General features: G+C 43.8%; 1 protein-coding gene and 1 long non-coding RNA gene across 2 annotated transcripts; one reads left to right on the top strand and one right to left on the bottom strand.

Moving 5' to 3' along the window:
* On the top strand, positions 1-15,587 carry LOC115111591 (glutamine--fructose-6-phosphate aminotransferase [isomerizing] 1-like). The gene is made up of 19 exons (XM_029637782.2): positions 1-85; positions 3,593-3,700; positions 4,029-4,136; positions 4,306-4,431; positions 4,600-4,658; positions 4,764-4,898; positions 4,990-5,051; positions 5,163-5,242; positions 5,340-5,454; positions 5,631-5,794; positions 6,951-7,046; positions 7,234-7,331; positions 7,522-7,642; positions 7,936-8,093; positions 12,529-12,643; positions 13,343-13,470; positions 14,029-14,196; positions 14,708-14,869; positions 14,990-15,587. The coding sequence occupies exons 1-19, from the start codon at positions 79-81 to the stop codon at positions 15,032-15,034; spliced, it is 2,055 nt and encodes a 684-aa protein (XP_029493642.1). The 5' UTR covers positions 1-78; the 3' UTR covers positions 15,035-15,587.
* Positions 15,588-17,402: 1,815 nt separating this feature from the next.
* On the bottom strand, positions 17,403-18,377 carry LOC115111592 (uncharacterized). Its single transcript, XR_003860821.2, has 2 exons — positions 18,292-18,377; positions 17,403-18,029 (listed from the first exon to the last, which is right to left on the bottom strand). It is a non-coding gene; the product is annotated as an uncharacterized LOC115111592 (long non-coding RNA).
* Positions 18,378-21,810: the final 3,433 nt, after the last annotated feature.

The following is a 21,810-nucleotide window of genomic DNA, read 5'->3' as shown; positions in this document are numbered from 1 at the left end:
GGCGGGACCATCTGACTCATCAGATGAGGAACTGAGCTGAGCCTGGTGTAAACTAGCTGGTTTGCAAGAGAAGCTGACATGTGTGGTAAGTAACGTTAGCTAGATATAATAAATTAAATAGGTGTACATTTGCAACGGTTTACACATGCAATTTGTGAGATTAACACAGAACTGGTTTTGGGGAGATGTCAATGTTTTCAGTCAGACAGCTGAGCTTCCATCTAAAGAAAGATAACTTAGTTTGTTTGCCAGACAAAACAAATTACTAACATCAAATTATTGAGTTCATATCTTTTAAGTGAACTTGTAAATTGGCTAGATCAGATGTTTTATAGCTAACAATGTTATCAGACAAATTGTCATGAGGGCGACTACGCGTTTTGATGTGTATAAACCGTGTGCTACACACCCATTTCCAATAAGTACCTAGCTAACTTAGCGTAGCTAGCTAACGTTAACTAGCCAGCTAGCCATTGCTAGCTACTTGATTGACAGTTTATCGCTCCATAATTCCTCTCATTGATGTTACTGTATGTCACGTTATACTCTATACTTGGATTCATTAGCGACCATTGGCTAACTACCCTTCTTTTCATCAGGTTACATACTAGCTTGCTACAGGACTGACAGAACGCACGCACGGCGCAAAGTTTCATTCCTTGCTAGAATATAGACCACTACTGGTAATGATGATAGACAGTGATTATTCCACATTGATTCGAATGATGTAGGGGGTTTTAAATGATTGGAAGCTGTGTTTACTTTTCTAACCTGTCAGTGTCTGAATATTAGAATAGTGATGGATTAGTTCTCCCCTCATCTCTCATCTGCTGACTCTACAACAAGTTCCTGAAGCGCCCAGCTCTGTTTTGAAAAGCCAGCCAGAACCAGTATAAATAAATAGTGTGGATGATTCGCTTTTTAAGGGTGGTGGGAGCTTAGCACGCTGAACTCTATTAGTAGAAGAGACAATCAGACACTGTCGTCTCTGTCAGAAAAATTCCCCAAATAGATGCTCCTTATACTGAACTGCTGCAGGCTAATTCCTAAGGAAATAATGGTGGTAATGCTGACATGCACTGAGATTTTTACGAGAGCCTTATTTTTCCTAGTCTGTTTAACCCTCGTTCTGAACAAAGCTGAGCCGTGTTCCCACCTTGCCTTGCCCCCCACCTTCCTCGATCCCCCACACCTTCCTCGACCCCCCCCACACCACTTCCTCGACCCCCCCACCTTCCTCGACCCCCCACCTTCCTCGACCCCCCCCACCTTCCTCGATCCCCCCCTTCCTCGATCCCCCCCACCTTCCTCGATCCCCCCCACCTTCCTCGATCCCCCCACCTTCCTCGATCCCCCCCACCTTCCTCGATCCCCCCCACCTTCCTCGATCCCCCCCACCTTCCTCGATCCCCCCACCTTCCTCGATCCCCCCCACCTTCCTCGATCCCCCTCCACCTTCCTCGACCCCCCACCTTCCTCGACCCCCCCACCTTCCTCGACCCCCCACCTTCCTCGATCCCCCCCACCTTCCTCGATCCCCCCACCTTCCTCGATCCCCCCCACCTTCCTCGATCCCCCCCACCTTCCTCGATCCCCCCACCTTCCCCACCTTCCTCGATCCCCCCCACCTTCCTCGATCCCCCCACCTTCCTAGATCCCCCACCTTCCTAGACCCCCCCACCTTCCTAGATCCCCCGCTACCTTCCTCGATCTCCCCCGCTACCTTCCTCGGTTTCCCCCCTCCCCGCTGCCCTCATCGGTCCCCCGCTACCATCCTCGATTTCCCCATGTGCCAGTTTGCTCTCAATGGATGCTCTGTTACCTTCCTCGATCTCCTCCCCGCTACCTTCCTCGGTCCCCCTCCCCGCTACCTTCCTCGGTCCCCCTCCCCGCTACCTTCCTCCCCCCTCCCCGCTGCCCTCATCGGTCCCCCCGCTACCATCCTCGATTTCCCCATGTGCCAGTTTGCTCTCAATGGATGCTCTGTTGCACTGTTTCCTTTGCAGTGCTTCTACATAGTCACTATTTTATCACCGCCCCTTTATATCCTCCTCTAATTGGGAATTTGTCATTGATTATTGTGTTATCCTAAGAATAGCTATTGTCTCTTAGCCTTCATTATTTAGGTTTGTTTATTTTCACTAGTTTGTTGAAGCTTTATGCCATTGTTCTATTTGTGAGCTTATGTGGGTGATTGATGGTTGTCATGAAGAAAATGGGGCAGGGCAAAGGAAATTGGGCACGAATAGGCTTATCAAATTGTATCAGTCACATGCGCGGAATACAACAGGTGTTGGTAGACCTTACAGTGAAATTCTTACTTACAAGCCCTTAACCAACAATGCAGTTAAGAAAAAATAAGTGTGAAGAAAGTATTTACTAAATAAGCTGAAATTTTTAAAATGGCTAAATAAAATTTTAAAGAACAACAATAAAATAACAGTAGCGATGCTATATACAGGGGGTACCGGTACAGAGTCAATGTGCAGGGGCACCGGTTATTTGAGGTAATATGTACATTTAGGTAGAGTTAAAGTGACTGCATAGATAATAAACCGAGAGTAGCAGCAGCGTAAAACTGGGGGGGGGTCAATGCAAGAGTCCGGGTATCCATTTGGTTAGCTGTTCAGGAGTCTTATGGCTTGGGGTAGAAGCCTTTTGGACCTAGACTTGGCACTCCGGTACCGCTTGCTGTGTGGTAGCAGAGAGAACAGTCTATGACTAGAGTGGCTAGAGTCTTTAGCAGTTTTTAGGGCCTTCCTCTGACACCGCCTGGTATATAGATCCTGGATGGCAGGAAGCTTGGCCCCAGTGATGTACTGGGCTGTCCGCACTACCCTCTAGAGCCTTGCGGTTGGAGGCCGAGCAGTTGCCATACCAGGTGGTGAAGGTATGTAGGCCAACCTCTGTTCAGCCAGGCATGTCTGTAATAAATGGCACTGTTTTCATTTGGTATCAGTCTTCTCAGATGAGTTCTGAATTGCACAAAAGCATAGCCTAGAGCACCTGATCCTTCTGTCAGCATATTGCCCCAACACTAGAACACCCTGTTCCACTGTGTCTCCCACTGTCCATTTCTCAAGGTGACTTCCCTGTTTCATGTAAAAACTGCAGGTAACATCCAGGGCTGGCTGTGCCCTCAGGAACAGATGGGTGTGTGAACTACTCTGTAGTTACACACAGAACCATTGTTTCCAATTCCTATATCATGATAGATGGCACCAGAGCATTTTTAAATGTTTTACTTGTGTTAACGTTTGAAACTTTTCACGTGTAGAAATCCTTGGGGAAGCTGTTGCTGTGAATTGTAGTGAGCCAATAATTGAACTGCCTGCAGATTACATCAGCTAGGCTAGCTAGCCAATGGAACCTTCAGCGTTTCTGACACAACCGGCATATATGAACAGAAAGCATGCATGCTTTATTTGGTCTCTATTGACCTAATCACAGACCACCAAAAGCAAACGGTAATACCCACTATTAGGATTTGTTCACTTAATCCCTTAAAAGAGTTGTAGTGAAATTCCTTTGTTGCAAATCATTGTTTGACTTCCTAGTTTAAATCTGTCTCCCTGTTCCTTCCTTCTGTCAGGAATCTTTGCCTATCTGAACTACCATGTGCCACGGACTCGCCGGGAGATCCTGGAGATCCTCCTCAAAGGCCTGCTTCGTCTGGAGTACCGTGGCTATGACTCTGCCGGTGAGATGAGACGGCTTGTCTCAACACACTGTCTGCGTCGGTCTGTCTGCATGTTAATTAGGTGCCTTTCCCTCTCACTGTAGGCAGGCGTCAGTTATTCTGCTTATCTACAGGAGTCATGTTTTTGTTCTCTCTCCTAACATTAAGAACAATGACTGTCCATTGGCCTCACTGTATGCCCCTGTCTTGAGCAGGCCTGTCAATCTAATCACGCTTACATTGATGCTCTGTCTGTTATCAAACTGTAGCATGTGTAAGATAACTGCTACAAAATCACACAACAGAGGCATATTTGTGTACTCTGTAGCAATAAGACTATTTTTACCAGGTGTTGGAATTGATGGAGGGAACGGCAAGGAATGGGAGGCCAATGCCCGGTCTATTCAGCTGATCAAGCAGTCGGGAAAAGTGAAGGCTCTTGACGATGAGCTCACAAGTAAGACTTCTACCCGTTGTCAGCAGTAAGGATGTTTACTGAGTAGATAAGTGGATTGTACAGAAATAAATATTTCTACAATACCAATGACTCAAACCTACTTTATGTTGGGCACATATCAGTTGATTTTGAGGCTTGCCTTTCAACAGTGTTTGTGTTGGTCCCACAGAGCAGCAGGACATGGACATGGACGTGGAGTTTGATGTCCACCTTGGCATCGCCCACACTCGCTGGGCTACCCATGGTGCCCCCAGCCCTGTCAACAGCCACCCACAAAGGTCTGACAAGAGCAACGGTCAGTACCATAGAGATTTCTTAAACTTCTAGGACTATTAGGGCCTCTTTCCTGTATAGGCATCACATTCTGCTAGATGTAGTGGTCTCACGTTGACTGACTATATAGAGAGTAATGAGGAACGTTTATTATTATTAAAGTGTATATGTGTATTATTTCTTTTTTTAGAGTTCATTGTCATTCATAATGGAATTATCACAAACTACAAAGACCTGCAGAAATTCCTGGTGAGCAAAAGCAACATTTCAACATTTTTCCCAAGGCAGTCGGTTTCTTTCATTAGCCAAGGCTATCAGCGAGATTTCCATGACTGACTCTCTCCCATTCCACAGGAGAGCAAGGGTTATGAGTTTGAGTCTGAGACGGACACAGAGACCATTGCCAAGCTGGTAAAGTACATGTATGACAACCGTGAGAGTGAAGACCTCAGCTTTGCTACTCTGGTGGAGAGAGTGACCCAGCAGCTGGTAGGAGCCTGTTCATCTACAGAGCAGACTGTCCAGAAACAAGGCCCTCTGACCCGTCTTGTGATTAACATGGTTTTATCTGGTCTCCTAGGAAGGAGCGTTTGTCCTGGTCTTCAAGAGTGTCCATTACCCAGGAGAGGCTGTAGGCACCCGGTACACTGCTACTGCATTTCTACATACTCCTTGAGTTGTATAGGAATAATATCCATTAAACATGCATCTTTTAATTTTATGTAATCATTGTACTTGTTTATATGTAAATAGGAGGGGAGGTCCTCTGCTTATTGGGGTGAAAAGTGACCACAAGCTGTCCACAGATCACATTCCTATCCTGTACCGATCATGTAAGTTATTAGTTAACTGCTCTCTATCAGTGAGTCAGAATGGAATATGAGCAGCCGGGAGCTGTTTTATGTCTAGTACACTACTGTATCTCCCCAGCTGGTAAGGACAAGAAGGGCTGCCCCACCCTGCCCAGGATGGAGCAGGACACCTGCCACACGCTCTTCGCTGAGGAAAAGAAGTCTGTGGAGTACTACTTTGCCTCTGATGCCAGGTCAGACTCCTCACCTTGTTGTTCTCTATATTACTCATATCCCACTCATGCAACGTTAGATAAACTGTACTTTTAGAATCAGTCTAGACAATTGTTTGGTGAATGTTTTCTCCTAGGAAAGTGGGAATTAACAACATCATTAACTTGGATTCACTGTTGCTCCGTTGTCCTGGCAGCGCGGTGATTGAGCACACCAACCGTGTGATCTTCCTGGAGGATGATGACGTGGCAGCAGTGACGGCCGGACGGCTCACCATCCACCGCATCAAGCGTACAGCCGGAGACCACCCTGCCCGCGCCATCCAGACCCTGCAGATGGAGCTGCAGCAGATCATGAAGGGTGAGGGGGAGGGTAAGGGCTGGGGGTACAGCACTGTCATGGGTCAACCCTCTGTAAAGATGTTGATGGTGCTACTAGGACTTTGAGAACCCAAGAATGGCTGGAATTGCTGATTATCTTTGGCAATACAGTCAGAATAATTTCACTATACAAGGGTCATATTTACTGGGGGCGGCATAATGCAACAGGAATTATTCATTTAAAAAAACGAATGAGTAAATAATACTTTTTCTTGTTAAACGTGACTCTGTAAACGGATAATGTTAGCTAGCTGGAGTGGGCATGTTAGCTGGTCCTGCTGTTGGACGCACTTGTTGCCTTATCACCATGTAGGCTACATTTTCTACTGTAATTGGTCAATAACGACGGCAGTGCTTGAAAAATGGAGCATAATCCTATTTTCTCCACCTTGGCTGAGTGGCAGCCACAGGCACACCTTTAATATCAATCGTGCGCGAGCACACACCACGCGTACACAGCCAGGTGTTTATGGGGTTGCCTGGCTGACATCAAAGGTACTTTAGGGGCTCAGACACCCTGGCCCCAGCATGGAGATCACATCAATCACCAATGTAGAGTACAGTACCTGGGTCATTAGCAGGACTTTATATTGAGCTTGCTGCTCCACATGTCTCCAGCAGAGGGTGCTAATACACTACCAGTCAGTTTTAGGAGACAAGCCTTTGTGGTCCTATCATTAAAGCCTCTGCCTCCATCGCTCTCTCCTCAGCCTCGATTCCAGGAGCTCTGCTGAAATAAACTTAATTCATATGACCTAAATTTCTGTCTCCGCAGAGGTGGGCTTGCAAAACCCTCTCGTATTTCATTGTCACAAAGGGCCGTGTGAGGAAACAACAATCTCCCTGTAGGCTCTTGCTTATTTTATTTAGTCAAGACATGCCTGATAAATGTCTGTATTAAAGAGCAAGATCATTCCTGTCATTTATCTCCTGTGTTATTTACCTCCCAACAGCAATAAAAGACTGAATTAGAGCACTAAACAACATGTTTTCCAGACTGGCTTCCTTTTAGTAGTAATTATGTGTCAACAGTAACCTTTACAAAATGCCTAACACTTTATAAAAATGCAAAGTCAACAGGCTTTAAGTGATGTTGTTGAGGACTCTGATCTAATGTTTTTTGGAACATTTTTCAGGGAACTACAGCTCCTTTATGCAGAAGGAGATCTTTGAACAGCCAGAGTCTGTGGTCAACACCATGAGAGGAAGGGTCAACTTCAATGACAACACAGGTGAGATGACCTTTCCTGTGTAATAGTCAAGTCACAAAACACTCCAATTTGCTGCACAATGCACACTATGCCCCTCTCATGTCTGTCATTATACCCATCAAGGTGGTATCCTCATGATCAATATCTATCTGAATACATACCAAGAAAAGGGACATGATTACTGTATTTTGATTGTTTGTATCCTTAGTAACCCTGGGTGGACTGAAGGATCACATTAAAGAGATCCAGAGGTGTCGACGGCTCATCCTCATCGCCTGTGGCACCAGCTACCATGCTGGGGTGGCGGTGAGTAACTGATGACCTTTTCTATAAGGCAGGAATGATATCACCAGCATAAAATGGAGTCAACTGGAGCCTAAGGCTCCAAGATAGGGAAAAACAAGGACACGAGTAAGTTCTTACTCTGGTTTGTACATGGAAACATGTTTTTCAGTGTGGATGTCATGTGTGATCCAGTGCGGATCTTTCCCCACAGACTCGCCAGGTACTGGAGGAGTTGACAGAGCTGCCTGTTATGGTGGAGCTGGCCAGCGACTTCCTGGATAGAAACACACCAGTGTTCCGTGACGACGTCTGCTTCTTCATCAGCCAATCAGGTGGGAGGATCGCTATCTCCTCAAGGACCTGAACATTGCTTCTTTGTCTGTACTCATTTCCCCACACAATACAGCTTCAGCAATGTCTCGTACAAGTACATGCTCAGCCCAATGACAATGCACACAAAGCAATTGCTTTCGCTCTTCATGTATTGATGCTGAACGTAAAGACCTGATGATATCAGTTATTGCGGCCTATAAAATCTGATATTGTATTCAGTATATACACATAGTCCAACCTGTTCCAGTATCTATCCTGAGTGCTGATTTGCATTGCTACCTTTTGTGTGCAGGCGAGACAGCAGACAGCCTGATGGCCCTGCGCTACTGTAAGGAGAGAGGAGCCCTGACGGTGGGCGTCACCAACACAGTGGGCAGCTCCATCTCCAGAGAGACAGACTGTGGGGTGCACATCAACGCTGGGCCAGAGATAGGAGTGGCCAGCACCAAGGTGAGGGGGACCGGCTCGCTGCTGCTCTGTGTAGCACTTCTCCTGACTGATTCTTTTCCCATACTGACTTGCGTAGTGTACTGTCCTGTAGACACTCAGCTGTTGGAACAGGAGACCTTCCATTCACCATACTCTGCTCTCTCAACTTCTTTTACTTCTGTGGTGGGTGGAAAAAAATCCCTTCAGGATAGCCTATTAGGGCGGGGGAATTCCTCCTATCCCTCTCCAGAGTGTTTCAGTTGGTCAGGCTGCAGTAGAGTTGTTGGAGATGAATGGAATGGTCTCCTTCCTAATTAGGCGGAGCGGCGTTACGAAGTCCAGAGGCAGCTTCGCTTTGGCTTGGTCTATATAATCACCCGTGTATACTTATTATTGCAAGGACATGAGGTTCACGCCAATATGCTTTGCTGGTGGTATCTGTATAGTTAAGGCAAACCCTGAAGCACTTGGGTGCTAATTTCAATACACAGAACATGTGGTTAACCCCTTTCTCCCTTGAAATTAGAGAACTTCATCTGAAATTAGTGTCTGGATCCCTTTGTAAGAGAGGTTATTTAAACTGCTATATTCCACTGCTCTACACAGAACCCATAGTGCCTGATATTCTCATCTTTATTCTTGTAAAAGGTAAGGATCCATGGTTTCCCTCTATGAGCACTGATCCTAGAGTGAGTTCCACTCAGCAGCTGAGGAGGGAGGGAGGGAGGGGTGGGTAGTAGAAAAAGAGTCCGGTCCCTCCCTGCTCTGGCTCTCGGGCTTGGCTCAGGGACCCTCCGGCAGCTCCAAGGCCCCGGCACAGCGCAGAAAGCCTGGCGAGCACGCCTCAACGACGCTGTCCTTTACTGCTTGTCTGGCCCACGCACAGCACATCAGAGGACATTATGTATTTCACCCTCTGCTCAATACACGCTCCTGCTGACTCCGTTTTGTATCGTTTCATAATATTATTCAGATGAACCTTCCGGGGGACATTAAACTGGATGACTCTGGTGATGTCTGTCTTGTTTTCAGAATTGGGGTTCTCCACATCTATGCCTGCTAAACAAGGTCAGGGAGAATGAAGGGGATTGCTGGAGTTGAGACTGCACCACGTCTTGAATACGCTTCTCCCCCATAGCTAAACAATAGATATTGAGGGAGGGAATGTAAGCAAATGAGAGCCATCTGTGGTCTTTGTCTGAATTGAACCTGGCGCATGCTTGTACCCTTATATAAAAAATATTAAAAATAACTGCTCATCATGCCGTATTGCCTGAGGAGGATGTGTGGCACATTTGAGGCCTCTCAGGGACATGGTTTCGTCAGTGTGTTTTCACAGGCTAGCGTGCGCCTCTGTCCTCTTGACATTCTGGATGGAGTGATAGGTTTTAACCGGATTAAATGCACTGCCACAAATCTGAATGGATGGCTAGGACTGTCAGTTGTGAGGGACTGTGGTTCCAGTGCTGTCAAGGAAAATAGCTGTGTGACGGTTTTACAACCATGCCTTTGGCTTTAGATCAATCAAATGTATTTCTACAGCCCTTCTTACGTCAGCTGATGTCACAAAGTGCTGTACAGAAACTAGAGGTTGACTGATTATGATTTTTCAACGCCGATACCAATTATTGGAGGACCAGAAAAAGCCGATGCCGATTTTTCTATTTATTTATTTGTAATAATAACAATTACAACAATACTGAATGAACACTTAATATAATATATCAATAACATCAATTGAACCTCAAATATTTAATGAAACATGTTCAATTGGTTTAAAAATGGGGGTGGAGTGTTGGAGAAGAAAGTAAAAGTGCAATATGTGCCATGTAAGAAAGCTGACGTTTAAGTTCCTTGCTCAGAACATGAGAACATATGAAAGCTGGTGGTTCCTTTTAACATGAGTCTTCAATATTCCCAGGTAAGAAGTTTTAGGTTTTAGTTATTATAGGAATTATAGGACTATTTATCTCTATACCATTTGTATTTCATATACCTTTGACTATTGGATGTTCTTATAGGCACTTTAGTATTGACAGTGTAACAGTATAGCATCCGTCCCTCTCCTCGCCCCTACCTGGGCTCGAACCAGGAACACATCAACAACAGCCACCCTCGAAGCATCGTTACCTATCGCTCCACAAACGCTGTGGCCCTTGCAGAGCAAAGGGGAACAACTACTTCAAGGTCTCAGAGCGAGTGACGTCCCGATTGAAACACTGTTAGCGCGCACCCCGCTAACTAGCTAGACATTTCACATCGGTTACACCAGCCTAATCTCGGGAGTTGATAGGCTTGAAGTCATAAACAGCTCAATACTTGAAGCACAGCGAAGAGCTGCTGGCAAACACACGAAAGTGCTGTTTGAATTCATTCTTACGAGCCTGCTACTGCCTACCACCACTCTTTCAGACTGCTCTATCAAATATCAAATCATAGACTTAATTATAACATAACACACAGAAATACGAGCCTTAGGTTATTAATATGGTCAAATCTGGAAACTATCATTTCGAAAACGAAACATTTATTCTTTCAGTGAAATACGGAACCGTTCCGTATTTTATCTAACCGGTGGCATCCATATGTCTTAAATATTCCTGTAACATTGCACAATTTTCAATGTTCTGTCATAATTACGTAAAATTCTGGCAAATTAGTTCGCAACGAGCCAGGCGGCCCAAACTGTTGCATATACCCTGACTCTGCGTGCAATGAACGCAAGAGAAGTGACACAATTTTCCTAGTTTAATATGGCCTACTAACCTGGATTTATTTTAAATATGTAGGTTTAAAAAATATATATACTTCTGTGTATTGATTTTAAGGAATTGATGTTTATGGTTAGGTACGATTGTGCCTTTTTCGCAAATGCGCTTTTGTTAAATAATCCCCTGTTTGGCGAAATTGGCTTTCTTTGCTAGGAAGAAAGTCTTCACACAGTTCTCAGCAGTTCCCAAACTGCTGCATATACCCTGACTCTGTTGCACAGAACGCAAGAGAAGTGACACAATTTTCCTAGTTAAAAGAAATTCATGTTAGCAGGCAATATGAACTAAATATGCAGGTTTAAAAATATATACTTGTGTATTGATTTTAAAGAAAGGCATTGATGTTTATGGTTAGGTACACATTGGTGCAACGACAGTGCTTTTTTCGCGAATGCGCTTGTTAAATCACCCCTTTGGCGAAGTAGGCTAAGATTCAATGATAAATTAACAGGCACCGCATCGATTATATGCAACGCAGGACAAGCTAGATAAACTAGTAATATCATCAACCATGTGTAGTTAACTAGTGATTTATGTTAAGATTGATTGTTTTTTTACAAGATACGTTTAATGCTAGCTAGCAAATTACCTTGGCTTCTTGCTGCACTCGCATAACAGGTAGTCAGCCTGCCACGCAGTCTCCTCGTGGAGTACAATGTAATCGGCCATGATCAGTGTCCAAAAATGCAGATTACCGATTGTCATTCCTGATTAATCGGTCGACCTCTAACAGAAACCCAGCCTTACACCCCAAAAGGCAAGCAAGGCAGGTGTAGAAGCTATTACGACCGCGTCCAGTAGGTCCGTCAAATGGCTTGGGCTCTTGAAGAACGTTGATTTTTAGAAATCCTAAACTGGTACGGAGAGCCTTCTAACATATGTGTGAGTGGTGGTGATACTTTTCAGAAGCATGAAAAACAAGCGCATCATGGTTCTACTTCTACTGTAGTTGGGGCTGACTGTTTCTTTGCTGTTTTGTTAGTAATAATAATTTGGTGGGGGCTTATACTTGTGCAATTGAAATGTATTTTTTTTGCAGATCCCAACTCCCCCTTAGACACCCTCGGGCGTGGGATTACGGCCTTGTCTGCCATTTTATAAACGGTGGCCCTGGTGCAATTAGGGTTAAGTGCCTTGCTCAAGGGCGCATAGACCGATGTTTCACGTTGTTGGCTCTGGGACTCAAACTAGCGACCTTTCGGTGACTGTCCCAAAACTCTAACTGCTAGGCTACCTCCTGCCCTAGTGTCTTATTGTCAGGGGATGTGTTCATCTGTAGTGTTGCCAGATTGTGTCCTCATAACTGTGCTAGCTCTCCCCTCTCCTGTCCTGCAATAGAGGCCCGATCTGTGTCCAGCCCATCCTGCAGCCCAGCTGCTCCACTTCTCATCTGTTGCACATTATTACTGTGGAGCTGGCAACGAAACAGGCGGACAAGCCTCTTCTTCTCCAATACTGTACTGCAAAGTAACCTTGGGATCAGGCAACCCAGGCCCTTTGCTAAACGAAGGGTTCTGCTGTCTCTGGCCCAGGATGAGGAGATGGAAGACTATGATTCCTTTTGTTTAGAACCAGACGAGAGAAGAGCATCTAGGAGACACCTGGGACGTCTGTGTTCTGTACTGTCTGCTTCTTGCTGGAGCATTAATAAGCATGCATTATGTCTGGCTGTGTCTGTTTTGCAGGCCTACACCAGTCAATTTGTGGCTCTGATCATGTTTGCGCTGTTGATGTGCGACGACAGGATTTCCATGCAGCCACGGCGACGTGAGATCATCCAGGGCCTGAGAGTTCTGCCAGGTAGACCAGACCCTACACACATCTACCAAGACATTGCACTGTGCTGTTAATGACCATAAACCTTTGTATGTGATGCTCAAAGGGATGTGTAGATTATTCGACACACTGACCTACTGTAGTATAGACCGCAGTAAGTAATGGTCACAGTCAGCGCAGCCAGAGCGAGGGATGGGAAAGCAGAGGCCTGTAGTGGGTCTCCTCGGTCTGTCCTATTGCTCCAACTGGACTGTTTCTGTTTGAACAATATGCATTGTCAGAGAGCTAATGCAATGACTGTGCTGTGGTGGTATCCTTAGAGAGGGAACGAGAGTGTACAGTGGGGAGGCTTCAGCAGCTGGGTCTGTCCTGACTGTTTGCCCTGACACACTCCTCTGGACCCAAAGCCTTGTGTTAAATGTTCTCCCTCCTCTCCCTGACCCAACCCCCCCATTGACCCCAGTCTCCAGGACCTGTTAACATTGGTCTGCTGATCTGTAATAGGATGGGTGTTACTGTATTGTCTTTCATCCAGGAGTTTGGTTTGATGAAATTGATTTTCTGACATGTTGTTCTCCCAAATGTACCGACCAATTGAAGAGGAATATTTTGTAGGGGGTATCTCATTTCATAACCTTGGACTAAGATTACTCATTGTTTTCCTCTTTGTACCTGTCTCGCTATGTGTTTACCTGCTGCTCCTCCCTCCCCCCTCTGTGTCAGATCTGATAAAGGAGGTGCTTAGTCTGGATGATGAGATCCAGAGGCTGGCAGCAGAGCTGTACCAGCAGAAGAGTGTTCTCATCATGGGTCGAGGCTACCACTATGCCACCTGCCTGGAGGGAGCACTGGTCAGCATGCCCACCTCGATCTCCGCCTCCTGAAACTTAACGTTGTCTCTTCAGAACTGTATTCTACAGGAATCTCCACTCCTAAATGAGATTATGATCCGTGTGTTAAGATACTTCAGGAGAAGATTGGCCCAGAGTCGTTTCACTTTCCAATAGCCCACAATAATTGTTCTGCCTCAGCCTCACGCAAGACCTAATGGAGTCTAGCCTGCTGGAATTGTGTTTTTAATCACAGCAACTAATTAGACTGATTTAGAAATGTCTCTCTGCATAATTGCAACCACACTCTACACTATTTAGGGATTCTTCAAGTTCTGTTGACTGCCAATCCTCCAGTATCTGAGGCACACAGTGTTGGGTCAGGGTGCTGTGCTCCTGGATCTGATCTAGTGTTCCCTGGCCAGTCCACTGTTCCCTTTAGAATTTAAGAAGATAAGATATACATACTCAACTTATGTTGTGTTGGCATGGTGTTTTTCTGAGGTTGTGTGTCCCTCAATGTGTATGGGAATGTGGTTTCCTATCTGAATGAGGTGTTGGGTGTGTCGCTCTCTCCAGAAAATCAAGGAGATCACATACATGCACTCAGAGGGCATCCTGGCCGGGGAGCTGAAGCACGGGCCTCTGGCCCTAGTCGACAAACTCATGCCCGTCATCATGATCATCATGAGAGACCACACCTACACCAAGTGTCAGAATGCACTGCAGCAGGTGGTGGCCCGTGCGGTAAGAACTGACGCACGATATCTCAACACCATTTAGCTTTCCACCCCATCAACTGTTGAAAGGTTGGAACCACAGTAAACCATTGCCAATGACGTTATCTGGTTGTTAAACTCACTTTTAATAAACATTTTGTTTTCTGGTAGTGGTATGTCCGCTAGCTGTTGTAGTGACCACCTACCTCCCAGGTTAAAAAGAAATATAACAACTCCAAGACATGGATATTAAGTGCTTCATGCACACATACTTTACATATTAGATTTGTTTTCACAATGCAGTAATATCAAATGGTCCTCACATTCACCACAAAGTGCAAGGGAGGAGTTATTTTCTACATGACATCACCACTCTCACTAATCTACCACAGATGTGGACCTAAGCTTTGGGTTTGAGACATGAGTCAACAAAGCTATTATTCAAGGACGGACCAAAGTTTCACATTTCAACACAACTCCAGGTTAAAGGTTATGACAATGGTGTGCTGGAAGCATAATGCCTTTTGTTTGGTTTACAGGGCCGACCCATCGTGATCTGTGACAAAGATGACTACGAGACTGCCAAGAGCTCGAGCCGCACCATCAAAGTGCCGCACTGTGTGGACTGTCTGCAGGGCATCCTGAGTGTCATCCCCCTGCAGCTGCTCTCCTTCCACCTGGCTGTGCTCAGGGGCTTTGACGTGAGTACTGCACTGTCACTGAGTTGGGTTCTTACTGTAGGCATTCATAATGGGGAGCTAATTTCTTAGTGTTGTTTCTTGGTAAATGTAGAAATGTCTGCCTCTTCTCTTCCAATACAGGTGGATTGCCCAAGGAACCTGGCCAAGTCTGTGACTGTAGAGTGAAACGCGTCCTTTTGAAGATCCAAAAACCCATTTCAGAAACTTTCCTGTTTTGTGTGTCATTGCTCTTTTTAATGCAATTGTTACTCTGGTACACTAAACATGTACTGTATCTGTCTCTTTTCTCAAAACACACATCTGAAGACATTGTTACATCATAGATATGATTTTTTTTTGGGGGGGGGGTTCAGTGGTGGGAAGGGTTGGCAGTAAATGTTGGCATTTGGGTGCTACCATGGGTTACTGGACTGTAGGCAGTTAATGATCCAACTGAAGAAAAGACTGAGCTGTATCCATTTTGGATGATACACAACAGTGCTCATAACTTAAATGTTGGATACGTGCTGCTGGTTTTACATTTAATTCAGCTGTTGTCAAGAGTCTGCACATGAAAATCTTACTGAAGTTACTGGTTATTTTGGTGTTTCATTGGTGCAATAATTTGGTCTGTTGAGATCTGTTTTCTTTGGCAGCTAGAGAAACATCTGTCGTTTGAACTGTTTATCTGTTACGCTTGTGTGTGTTGAGTCAATTATTAAAGGGGCAGTGCAGTTAAGTCACATATCCTTTATTTTTTTAACACAGGTAGAAATGACACATTGTGAAAATGAAAACACCCTTTTTGGGAAATAATGCCTGGAATTTCAGCTTGTACAGGTGAGCTGGAACCTTTTACCCACATCATGATCTGATTTATAATAGAGCAATTACTGTTTATCTGGGTAAGGGGTGGGCTCTAGACCAGCCAATCAGATATATAAATGCCCACACGATCAGACTTAGCATTTCAAGGGCCAATGGAGGCTCAGGGACGTAAATGATAAATGTGATTTTCATTAAGTACATTGTCTAATAAATCAGTGATTGATTTAAATCATGTTTCTGAGCTATAGGCCTGACTACATCGGAAGTGCTTCCAAGAAGGTGTCGTAAGTCATGCTTTAGTCTACTGACCTGTTCCAGAGACTATTGAGAACTCTCCATTGTTATACTCAAAATACCATGACAAATCAATAGAATTTGTCTCCTATGCAAGTTTTGAAGGTGTTAAGGGCAATATGAAACTTGCTTCAGACTTGCTTGTGTTCACTACTGTGCACCTATTTGTTTTGAATCATTGGTTAGGTTACAAAAGCAACTTGACAATGATTCACTCATTGTGTTTTGACAGACATATAGGAGGGTTAAACTCTTGCTTAAACCAAGTTGGTCGTCTGAATAATTGACTGTCCTGGCATAATCATGCGTCTAGTAAAATTCTAAGTCAATCAATTTCCTGAAGATGGACAATGAAGACTAGTGGACCAATGATCAACATTTATTACTCTGTAGGCATGTTACTAGCATTGTGACTTGATGACAGTTTAGCAATTTTCAACTCTTCTGTTCTTGTTGGCCCATTTTTTTTTGTTGCTTTGTTACCCGGGCTCAGTTTGGGTCTTTGTTTTACAATAACTCAACTCCTTTTACAAGAGAAATGGAGTTGCTGATGAGCGTAATCTGCACCAAGGTTTTGTCCACCCATGTCCTGCCACCATACCAATTTGATTGCAATATTGGGACCATGGTTTTCTTTTCAATTTAATGTTTTTGTATACAGCAACTTATGTTCAAGAGGTCTCTGTACTATGGGTTATGCTATCAACAAAACACCATGCTATGTTCATTTTGTTTTGAGTAAACAAAGGTGTGGTGTTAGAGACGCTGTTGATAGGGGTTTGTAAGTGCTCTGCCTACAAGACGCCTACAGAGCAATGCAGTAAGCCTGTTTGACTATGTAGCTGCTGTTTCAGAACGTAACATGTCAGCTGTGGGCTCTCCCAAATGTGTCATAAGCCAAGGAGTAAAGCAGTATGCTGGTTTGAATGCAAAAGGGTCACTGACAAAACTCGAGACAGGTTCTTTGCTTATTTGTATTTCACCTTAATATCTTGCAATCAGGCCTTAATTACCTGAAAAGGGGGTTTCCCCAAGTAAAGAGTTACCTGTCTTTGCAACTGTTTTCATTGTATTACATTTACTGAGCCCTTTGCATCTGCCAACGTTGAAAGATCCTAGCAAAGACCATGTTTTACACTGGAGGTGCTTTGGTAACTCGGAAAAATGCAGGCCTTTGACAGGCTCAGGCTCGAAGTATGGACAAGGCCACTGCACTAACACTCAGCCCCTGGAACATCTGTTGGAAACTTGTGGGGCACTATTATGATGTTACAAGTGTCTAGTACTTTACTTTCACTGTCTTTTTAAAATGGGCTTGACAGTGTACCGTTGGGTTAATGTCCCTATCTCATCCATAAAATTGCCATTATGGCAGATACTGTAACTTGCCAAGATTTCCAAATATGCAGTTGGACAATGATTCAACTAAGAATTAAGGAAACATTTTAATAGTTAATATGCCAGTTGAAAATACAATAAACACATGAAGGGACGTTGAAGCAATAGTCCTAGGATGCACAGTTCCTTAAGGATGTTATAAGAAAAGCATTACTCAAGTTACTTTACTGGAGGAAAAGTCATTAAAACGATATTCATTCAAGACAAAGTGGTCAGGTAAAGATGCGAAGAGCCAACTGGGACAGAAACAGGAGTGTTTTCTTTAGGAGGAACTGCTGAGAGAAGAGCACTTCCTTAAAGCAATGAATCAAGTCCCAACTGAAGGCGAGTGCCTCTTCAAAGTATCCAGTGAGAGTCCTGATGGTGAAGAACATTGGTCTCACGTACCCCCGTAGAACCAACATGGCGGAGACACCTGGTGCAATGCATCTGTTGAAAGCCAAGATGGCGGAGCAAACTGACAGGGAGCACTGACAAAGAGTTGAACAAGCCTGCAGAATTGATTGGATGGTCTTGAAGTCTTTCTCAGTTTGGCCAGTTTTGGAACCAATAGCCTTGGAGGTATAACAGCGATCATTGACACTTGAACACACATTTATGTCCTGATGAGAAATGACAACTGACAGCATCAACCTAAAGGCTGTGTTGAACTTCAGTATGGCTGAAAGAAAACATGCACAACAGTTGGTAAAAACAAGAGCAGCCTCCAGAATTGTTTCATTGCAATGGCTTAGTGCTAAAATGGCCTCAAGTGCAGGAGTTGTGCAATCACTAAAGGCAACCATAGCCTTATACACGCAGCCAAAAAGTCTAAATCCTCTAACCACAGTGAACATTGTTGAAAATATGTTTTAGTCCTTTAAGATATTTCACTGTCAAAAAGACGACAGCAGGCGTTGTAAACGTCCTTTGTTGTTACGCACCTTTTCAGTGTCATACCATCATTTTTTGCTTAAGCGTTCAATTCTCTGGGTTTTTCAGTCCTCATTATAAACTCACAAGGGCAAGGCTTCTAATATAGGGACAAACAGTGCAATTACCTCTGATCTTGAATAACTATCAACAGCTGCTGCAGCTGCCACACCTAGCCAAGGGTGCATCTCAACAGTTTAAAGTGGCTTCCTCTCCTTGCCTCATTTCATCCATCTCCACTAATTTCTTCTGCTCATTATGAAGACTATTGTATAGTCCATTGACAGCTTTTGTTGTGTGTTTACTGTTGATGCCTACTCCTATCAATTTACTGACTGGGTGTGTTCAACTAAGGAGTTTACCGGAGCATTTTGTCTTACAGCAGTAATCGGTTGACTTTTATCACAATAGAAGAATACTCGACTGTCATTTAGATCCCAGAAAGAATAACCAGATGCTTTCTACTGGATTTACTGGGTCATAATGTTCTTGAGTTATTATTTGCCTTCTGTTGAATCCAGTGTGAGGGGCCACCAGATACGGCATTTACCGTGCTTTATAGATGGATGAGGGCTGGCCTCCTTAGGACGACACAGTGAATTTGAACACTATGTCATAATGGCTTGGAAGAAATAAGGAGTGGAAAGTGTGCAACTTCTGCCAAGACATTTCTTGCATTGTGTTTGGCTGCTATGGAAGGGGTCAATGAAAGCAGCTGAGCATCATATTTCCTTTCTCTGTGATCTAGGGACATAAAGGATAATATTCTATATACCATTTAAAGCAACCAAAGCCTTGTGTCTATAGGTTGTTTGTTCTGAGTTATTTGGTTAATACATAGTAATATTTGGTATATATTTATTCCTCAGTTTGAGGATTCAAGTGAACAATTGTTTTATTTGGTCCAAATGTCCCCTATAACACTCCCACTATATGCCCAAAACACAATTATGTAATGTATAATTAATACTGGCACGCCTTTTCTCCAGCCTTTCCAAATTTCCTGCAGATTAGATGATGTCTAATATTTTCCTAGATAGCTCACTCCATTTGTAGATGTGACATAATTCAACATATGAACATCTGGATGCTGTTAGCCACAAAATCACATTTATTACTTTTTTTCTATGATTGAGGCAGGGAGGTACAGTCTGTGCACTGTTAGTAAATGGTGCATAGTTGGAGAACCCAGTGACTCCAACATCCTTAACAACATTAGGGGCAAGGTATTCAAAATAAAGGGGCTGAAAAACGTATTGCTTCAGTGATGTCTAATCAGCTGGTAAATGTAATGTTTCTCTTTGTATGCTTTTAGTTTTGAACATTTTTAAAAGAGGCACTGAAATAGGTCCACTAATAATGGCATGTGGATGTCTTCCAGAATGAGTTTGGAGCATGCCTATGACCCAGCTGGGTGGGATTCGGGGATAAGAGGGTGGCTTTATGAAATGTGAGGTAAGTCTACTAATCTCTTTACAAGTCTCTGGTGATGTGTTTAAACTATGGGACATTGCCTGCTTGCACCTTGTCATTAGGAGCCCCATGAAGTACATCGAAATAGTACATTTCACAGGTCAAGAATTGTATCAATCTGCTTTAAATCAGTGTTTTTCAATTCAAGACTTTGCTCTCGCTGCTTCAAATGTCACAAAGAAGCATTGTACTACACTGAGCAAATCAAACATTAGGAACACCTTCCTAATATTGAGTTGCTCCCCGCCTTTTACCCTCAGAGCAGCAAGGTGTTGAAAGCGTTTCACAGGGATGCTGGCCCATGTTGACTCCAATGCTTCCCACAGTTGTCAAGTTGGCTGGATGTCCTTTGGATGGTGGACCGTTCTTGATACATGCAGGAAACTGTTGAGCGTGAAAAGCCCAGCAGCATTGCAGTTCTTGACACAAACTAGTGTACCTGGCACCTACTACCATACTCCGTTCCAAGGCACTTAAATCCTTTGTCCTGCCCATTCACCCTCTGATTGGCACACATACACAATCCATATCTCAATTGTCTCAAGGTTTAGAAATACTTCTTGAATCGGTCTCCTCCCTTTCATCTACAGTGATTGAAGTGGACTTAACAAGTGACATAAGTAAGGGATCATAGCTTTCACTTGGATTCACCTGGTCAGTCTATGTCATGGAAAGAGCATGTTTTGTATACTCAGTGTATGTGTGCATAACAACAAATCATAAAAAAGACACAATTTGAAAAAATTACTTAAAGGATTCAACGTTTACTTCATAAATTCTAAATGACAATTGGTTACATAGCAATGACAGCTAAATCTGTACTTTCTTATACTGCCTTGCTTTCCAGTCTCCAGGCTACAGTACACTTATTTTGACCTGAGAGCCTGGCAGGTGCATGTAAAGTCAATACGTCTGTAATGAAAATAGGATTCCTTCACAAAGGAACACAGAGAGTGACTCCACTTCAAGTTTTCTAGACCCAACATAAAATACCTTCCTTTTCTACACATATTCAGATGGCTAAATATTTGGATGCGCCTTTTACTATACAAAATCAGACATCTGTACATCAATATGTACTTTCATGAACTTGACTCAATACAAAGCCAACTTTCCACGATTGTCTCCAATCTTCCTCTTATGGACAGACAGAAGGCCTGGTCTATATTACACCTCATCTGGAGGTATAGGAAAGTGTCTGATGCTGCAGGGGAGATTCTGATCCATTGTGTGGACAAGATCCCAGTCACTGGCACAGAACCACACATGCAGATGCCTGCCAACATGTGTGTCTGGGTGTGATAAGACATATAGTTTGTTCAAGTGTGTTTACATAAAACTCATCCTGTTTTATGGGCAACTCAAAGCATTACATAATCCAACTTGTGCTTGGAATATTTTGACCCATAGGCTGCCTATAGATTTTAGCATCAATAGTTGAAGTCGTTATGGCCCGGTTCAGAGGCTAACCATCGTTAACCTTGTGGCGATGACTGGGTTCGTTCTTGTATGAAGTTGCTGTTGAATTGCTCTGCCATTATTAGTATTAGTATTATTGTATGAGGTATTCGTGTTTGGGTTACCCCTGTGCTGTGATGTGGGTTTTATATGGTGTGTATTCTTTTTTCTCTCCACTGGCTATCTGGTAAACAGGCTACACTCTAGGCAGTCTCTTCTGCTGATGTGTGTGGGTCTGGTAGTGGTACTCTCTCTATTCTACTCTTTTTCCTTTCGGCATGGTTAATACCTGCCTGGCGCCCGAACAAAACCTTTCTTTACCCCTCTCTAATAAATACCGCTACAACCTATGATATTCTTTGGTCAGTTACACAATATGTAATTAGATTTTTTTTTTTTTATGTGACTTCAATAAACCACATTGAACCACAGGAGCAGCAATGACACAAAAAAAATAAACATTTTTTGGGGAAGGCCAAGAATATATACGTCATAACATTTTGAGATGAAATACAACATTGTAAACCCAACTATATAACATTAACCATTGATAGTGCTGATTCTGAGGAATTTGGCATAATTGTGAGGACTCGTATGCA

This window comes from Oncorhynchus nerka, linkage group LG27, assembly GCF_034236695.1.
Source record: "Oncorhynchus nerka isolate Pitt River linkage group LG27, Oner_Uvic_2.0, whole genome shotgun sequence".
Classification (NCBI taxonomy): domain Eukaryota; kingdom Metazoa; phylum Chordata; class Actinopteri; order Salmoniformes; family Salmonidae; genus Oncorhynchus; species Oncorhynchus nerka.
The sequence above is the reverse complement of the archived record's forward strand: the minus strand, read 5'-3'. Positions and strand labels throughout refer to the sequence as shown.